The 7,284-nt window shown below is 41.7% G+C and overlaps 1 protein-coding gene across 1 annotated transcript; it reads left to right on the top strand.

Moving 5' to 3' along the window:
- Nucleotides 1-347: 347 nt before the first annotated feature.
- On the top strand, nucleotides 348-6,485 carry INS (insulin). The gene is made up of 3 exons (XM_066584100.1): nucleotides 348-404; nucleotides 1,412-1,618; nucleotides 5,932-6,485. The coding sequence occupies exons 2-3, from the start codon at nucleotides 1,435-1,437 to the stop codon at nucleotides 6,066-6,068; spliced, it is 321 nt and encodes a 106-aa protein (XP_066440197.1). The 5' UTR covers nucleotides 348-404; nucleotides 1,412-1,434; the 3' UTR covers nucleotides 6,069-6,485.
- Nucleotides 6,486-7,284: the final 799 nt, after the last annotated feature.

A 7,284-nucleotide genomic window follows, 5' to 3' on the forward strand; every position in this document is an offset into this window, starting at 1 on the left:
TTCTTACTCAAATATCAAATTACTTTTGGCAGGATAGTGTATGTCAGCTACTATACTTTGACACATATCAGTCATGGTTAGAATATTGTACACTGTGACTGTTTTACTTTTCTCTGCCTTTATCTTCTAGGAATAATGTGGCAGGTGGCCATGTCATCAATGAACAAGTGATGATGCTGAGAAGTTAAATCAATGATCCTTATGTTCTGAGGACCTGGAAGTTTAATAGGTAACTGTTCACCTTGCTGGGAGGAGTAGCTAATGAGCCGGCAGAATTTGGCAAGGTGCTTAGCTAAGGTGCTTTGTGATGTATAAAATACGGATGCAAGAGCAAGAAGGTCACGCTTATACAACCATCTCTCCGGAACACCAGACCCACTTGTCCTTCTGTAACACTTGTCCAGGTAAGTGTATATAGTGGATATGGTTGGGATGGCTACCAAACAGAATCCAAAGATAACTTCTAAGTATTGAACTGCATGTAGAACTAAACAAGATGAAGATTTTAGCCTAAGTACTAGTATGGTCCATTTATCTGTTATTAATTTCTACCCATTGACCCTACTAAATTGCAATGGTATATACATGTATAGCACAGGAAACTGATGTGGGGGTGTATATGTAAAGATCTAGCAAATGTTGGTGTGATGTTTAATGCATATGATAACAACTACAATGCTATAAATCAGGTTATCTTGATGTGCCAGTCATGTTAATGATGGCTACATCTGTATGTATAGCAATCAAATCTGTGGTTTTGCCAGGCAATTGCTTTGCTATAGCCAAAGCTGAAAAATACTAGCATCTTAAAGGGGTTGTCCAGTTGCAAATTTTTAATGGCCTATCCTTAGGATAAATCATCAATAGTAAATTGATGGGGGTCTCTGGCTGAGACCCCTGTCAATAAGCTTTTCTCTAGGTCAGTGTGCTTGTGCATTGAGCTGATTTCTGCAGGAAGCAGATAGGTCCGTTCTCTCTGCAGTGGCCAGGCTTGGTATTGCAGGCCAAGTTCCCATTGAAATGAATGGGTATAATACCAAGCCTGGCCACTGCAGAGAAATCGGAGCTGTCTGCTCCCTACAGAAATTGGTTCAATGCATGAGCTCACTGGCTCATAGAATAGCTAATTGGCATGGGTCCTAGGCAGCAGACTGCCACCAATATCTATGGCCTACCCTAAGGATAAGCCAATAACAATTTACAACTGGACAATACCTTTAACGTTTGTGTATATAAAAAGATAAAAAGGCAGTGTTACTGTAACTTACTAAAACAAGGCAGAATACTGTAGTACGGGTCTTTATTTTATACAGTTTACATTGTATTCTGCATTATTTTAGCTTATTCCTATCCGAGTCTTTAATTATTCTCTAGGTTATTGCTGAATAGTCCGTAACTCTTGTGTCTACAGATCCATCCTCCATTTCTTTCATCATGGCCTTGTGGATTCAATGTCTCCCTTTGGCAATTCTTCTCATCTTATTCACACCTACCACCCAAGCCTTAGCCAACCAGCACCTGTGTGGACCTCACCTTGTAGAAGCCTTGTACTTGGTGTGTGGAGAAAGAGGTTTCTATTACTATCCTAAGGTCAGAAGAGACCTAGAACAGCCATTAGGTAAGATCTCAATGTATTTTAGGAGCTTTAATATATTTTGATAATAGACAAATCATATTTGTGTGGCCTGGATGAATTATGCATAAAAACAGACGATGAGGAGAAAGAGCCGTCGATAACCACTGCTTGCTCTCATTTTCTGATCTTTACTTACCCCATTTCATGTCTTCGTTTCAGATTTTTTTTTTTTTTTTATCTAATCTGTGTTTTGCTGTATATTGGAACATAAAAAGTTGAAATAGTGAAATATATGTAACTGCACTATGCTATGTCAGCACAGTTCTGTACACTTGTCATCTTTCTTTAACCCTTTCCAATCCACTGTCTGAAGTCTTCCTACATTATGATTGAAGCTTGTGCAGCTCCAATGTCAGAAGACGCCTGACAGGGTATTCTTACCGTCTATTGCCAGCCACTCCACTGTTGGAGCCTTTCTGGCGCGCACACACACTAGCTTTAGCCAGCAGATGGCACTGTTGTATAGCAGCAGAAAGAGAAAGCCTTTTAGGAAACCCTGAATCCAAAATTGGATTGGAAAGGGTTAAAAAAAGACCAAAAAAGGGATAGGAAATACGATTATCAAACGGAAACATTTTTGTTACACAGCTGAGGTAACATGAAAGCTGCGCTGTGATTGGTTGTTTTTAAATTTTACTGCTGAGGTAAAATAAAAGCTGCGCTGTGATTGGCTGCTATATATTATACTGCTGAGGTAAAATACAAGCTGCCCTGTGATTGGTTGCTATGGAAAACACAGATTTTCTTTAAAATCTCAATCCAAGTTAATGTGTCTTTGGTTCAAGTTTTAATCCCGGGCAACGCTGGATGTCCCTTCTAGCTTAATCATTGCATACGTGCGGCAATGACGTCTGCCCTCATGTATCTGCCCGTTTGTGTAGGCATAGCTTATGATGTGCACCCCCTACCCGTCCGCCTTGTACCTGTGCTTCATTAAATAAATCAATCTTGTTGCGCTCACCAGAGAACTCTATACATTTTCGGGATAAAACGTAACCTATGTCCTTCCTCAGGATGCAAGCTATCTCTTTGTCAAATTTCATCAAAATCGCTTCAGCGGCTTAGCCGTGAAAAGGTAACAGACAGACAGAGACAGAGTTACTTTCACATAATATTAGAATGGATGCTAATGTCAATCTTTAGGCCTCTTTCACACGGGCGACATCGCATTTGTGCTCTGTGCGATATTGCTGCATTTTTCTCATGGTGATATCGTGATTTTGTGGCACTGCAATGTCACGCAGCTATCTAGCGTTCCTTTGATGGGATTTTCGGGGAGGGGAGGGTGGCTTAAAATGTAAGCTCTACCCTAAAAATAAGCCTTGGCTGCATAAAAAATAAAAAAGAACACATCACCTAATAGACGCTGCCAGCTCCCCCCGCGTCTTCCCTGAAACTTTGGCAGACTTGCTTGAAGTTTTTCCTCAGCGTTTCCTGTTTTAGAGATTCAAAATCCCCGCCTCCAGGAAGCGCTGGCTGTGATTGGTTCTCGAAAAATGGACCGCAAAACGTAACTGCTCTAATTCCTGTGATTTTTACCTAATTCTTTATGCAAATTAATTTTCCATATTTCTATCAAGTTAAAGATTAGTTGCTTTCTTATGAACTAGTACAAGCCATAGCGTATACCAATGTATACCTTAGATCAGGAATGCACAACAGGCGGCACAGGGGCCACATTTGGACTGCAGTGCCATTTTGTGTCCCCCTAATCATCCGGACACAGAAATATCTATTGTGGCTGCTCACAAGTAGTTTGCATGTCAGGATGAAGAGGAGTGGCACCTAGCCAGGAAACAGGACAAATACTAAGGGTGCACTGTGTAGCCAGTCTGGGTGCCCTGTATATTACGACAAGTACTAAGAGTGCACTCTGAAGCTCTGTCTGGGTCACCGATATATTAGGACAAGTACTAAGGGTGCACTGTGTAGCCATGTAAGGGTCCCATGTATATTAGGGCAAGTACTAAGAGTGCACTGTGTAGTCATGTCTGGGTCCCCTATATATTAGGACAAGTAATAAGGGTGCACTGTGTAGCCATGTCTGGGTCTACTATATATTAGGACAAGTAATAAGGGTGCACTGTGTAGCCATGTCTGGGTCTACTATATATTAGGACAAGTACTAAGGGTGCCCTGTGTAGTCATGTTTGTGTCTCCTATATATCAGGACAAGTACTAAGGGTGCACTGTGTAGCCATGTCTGATCCTCTATATATTAGGACAAGTACTAAGGGGGTACTGTGTAGCCATATCTGGGTCTACTATATATTAGGACAAGTAATAAGGGTGCACTGTGTAGCCATGTCTGGGTCTACTATATATTAGGACAAGTACTAAGGGTGCATTGTGTAGCCATGTCTTGCCCCCTGTATATTAGGACAAGTACTAAGGGGGTACTGTGTAGCCGTGTCTGGGTCTCCTAGAGATTAGGAGAATAAAGTCTTGTGATCCATTTTGCACTCCAGAAATGAGTATATGAGTTAGAGGCATTGTATATGCATGCAGCTCTCTCCAATGTAGTTTATAGGATTGATGAAATGCCAGATCGTTACCCCAACATCCAACATCTATAATGGAGAGAGCCACATGTCTCCTACTTTCTGGAGTGCTGATTGGGATGACAAGGTGACCCCCATTCTTTTAATAGCTGGGAGTTCTGGAAGTAGAACTTACTTTGATTTATTATGGCCTATACTTAGGATATACCATAAGTGTCTGAGATGGGAATACCCTTGTGGCTCCTGAAACTGATTCAGTAGGGCAATATGGCGCTCAGACGAGGAAAAGTTGTGCACCCCTGCCTTAGATGGAAGTTTCTGACTTATGCTAGTGTATTGACATACAGTACAGTGATATTTGTCATGCATTGACTCCAATTGTTTAAAAATGTATACCCCATGGTGTACTTTTTTGTAGTGGCCCAGTGTATAGGAGAGCGAACTGTTCTGCAATTTCCTATACAGTAGAAAATAAGGTATAGTCACTTTCTAGGCTTCTATCAGTTGAATTGAACCCTATGAATACATTTAATGTATATGGTAGTAACCTTTAACACTGTATCAGCCAAACCTAGGATACAGCGTGCACAGAGCATTAGGCTCAATTCTCACTAGTGGAGAGTTCTGTTGGGTTTCCCTTTTTTTTACAACAGTAATAGTATAGTCAACACTTTTGTAGAGGATCCATTTGAAAAACATGGAAGCTGTGGGGCTATTGTGAACAGACCCCTAATACTACAGTAATGTCTTGTAGCTACAAACTCAGCACAACTCAAGATGAAATCACTTGATATGTTGAATAGGACTACAGGTAATACATATTGAGTTAGAAAACAGCAATCCAAACAAAACGCATAATACGGAGACTGCCAGCATAGGACAATGTAGAGTGATCTTTTAGCTAGAAATGAGTGAACTTTTCAAAAGTTTGGTTCAGCTGGTTCCCTGAATTTCATCAAAAGCTCAGTTCCATCTGAATTTGACTCGAAGCAGAAGTTCATAAAAACCACTAAAACTAGTATTGAACACCGTCTAAGAATCCTGAAATAATATTAGTGGTGGTTCAAAAGATGTGGCTCAGCAGTTAGCACCATTGACTTGCAGTGATGGTGCCTTAGAGTCAAATCTGACCAAGGATTACTCCTTTTCTTCCTCTTTCTTCTCCTCCTCCTCCATTGTTAGCCCCATTGCCTTCCAGAGATGGAATCATAGGTTCAAATCTGACCAAGGAGAACATCTCTATGTAGTTTGTATACTCTGTGTTTCTTCTCCTTTGAATGGGTGGCTTGGTGGTTAGTAATGTTGCCTTGCAGTGTTGGAGTTGTAGGGTCAAATCCGTTGAAGACCAACACATGCATGGAGTTTTACAAGCACTGCTGCATAGCATTCCTAACCACTATACCACATCCATTCAACCCTGATCCACACCCTGCTCTTGGATTGCGTTCAACACTAGTTTTAGTGGATTTTATGAACTTCCGGTTCTACCAAAATGTACCACCCGAGGTTTGGATTCTAGCCAAACCGAACTTTTCGCAAAGTTCGACCAAAGCAAGGTCCTATTGGTTCAGTTTGCTCAACACTGCTTGTCACGGTATATTACGATGCATTTCGGGACCGATCTAATCTCATCTTCAGGTAGCTACAAAAATATAATTACCCTCTGCTACATCATAAACATAGTGGTATCATGGTATAGCCTTACATTAGAGGTGTCAGGACAGTTTTATCATACTAGCACCCAGTCTAATCAAATTATTTACTATGTATCTCTATATTATCCTCTTTTTACAGTGAACGGACCCCAAGGCAATGAGTTGGATGAGATGCAGCTCCCTTCACAGGACTTTCAAATGAGGAAGCGAGGCATCGTGGAACAGTGCTGCCATAGCACATGCTCATTGTATGAACTCGAGAACTACTGCAACTAAGAGCCATTTGGATAGTTATTAGGGCACTTACATAAATAATTCCTTCTATGCACATCCGTTACGTAATATTACCAGACGTAACTATATATATATATATAATACCGCCCTCTCCTGATATTTCTATTGTGTCTCTTTGCTATTCCTTAATATACAGTATATAAGAATTGTCCAAGAAAGTGTTACTGACTGCAAGCAGACACAAGGGGAATACTGGAGGGCAGGTGGCAAAGGCTTGCAAAAAGAGTGGGTTCATGCAAGGGTATTAAGTCTCCCGAAAGTAACCAAGTGTGGGACGGGGTGACAGTGAACAAGTAGAAGAAATGGTGAGAAGAATTTCGTTAACCAAGTGCTTTTCTGATACTGAATGGGGTGAAATGCCTTGATGCTATACAAAGCCTCTTTTCATAATGTAAGTGTCCTGTACCTATCCATCCTCTCTCACTGGCTGAATACAAATAAATGGAAGAGATAAAGCACTTCTTCTGGTATTATTTAACGGCGCTACTGTGTGTATAGTAAGTTTGATTTATAAATACATTAGGCCAGGATTTATAGGCTCGGGACCTGTCATCGGCTTCGCAGCTGCTGTGATTAGCTGGCAGTTTGTACATCCAACCAACAGGAAACAAGAGAGGAAAAGATACATTGTATACAAGCAACAAAAAAAAGAAAAACACCTCGTAGCTACTTCACATTTTTGCAGGCCAAACCCACAATGCAAGTATCGTATAGAATGGCAAACACTTCATTCAACGAATAAGAACTGCCACGGCAGAGGAGAGGTTAAATTGGCGGCGAAACAGGGTATGCAATCTCTGGGATTTTTAAAGGGGGTGTATAAGGGGACAAGAGGGTAAACAAAGCCAAAAGACCTTATATCCCATTGTAAGAGAGGCAGTGCTGCTTTCTATTAAAGAAGAAGTTATGGCTGGAAGGGGAGGGGGTGTCTTGACTGTTGGCTGAAAGCCACTCGCTGTTGCCTACCCCCAGACCCCCAAACCCCCCTATCCCTCTCCGCCCCCCGCGTTTTTATCCTGAACTGACCCCCTGTTTGGATTAATTCCAGAAAGCAAACCTCGAGCCCCTCGGAAAGCCCTGAGACTGAACGCCCCAGTCTGATGGCCCCCCTCTCTGCGAGACGGGGGGCTTCCTGCTCTGAGGCAGCTGGGAGCTCTGTGCTTTGTCTCTGATGCTGAAGGAGGGGGAGAGAGGTTGA

This window comes from Eleutherodactylus coqui, chromosome 11, assembly GCF_035609145.1.
Source record: "Eleutherodactylus coqui strain aEleCoq1 chromosome 11, aEleCoq1.hap1, whole genome shotgun sequence".
NCBI classification, from domain to species: domain Eukaryota; kingdom Metazoa; phylum Chordata; class Amphibia; order Anura; family Eleutherodactylidae; genus Eleutherodactylus; species Eleutherodactylus coqui.

What these genes read in the sequence shown, in the direction of transcription:
- INS (XM_066584100.1), top strand. Translation starts at nt 1,435, where the DNA reads ATGGCCTTGTGGATTCAATGTCTCCCTTTGGCAATTCTTCTCATCTTA. An exon ending in AGACCTAGAACAGCCATTAG is followed by an intron (nt 1,619 to 5,931) that starts GTAAGATCTCAA and finishes CTCTTTTTACAG; the next exon opens with TGAACGGACCCCAAGGCAAT.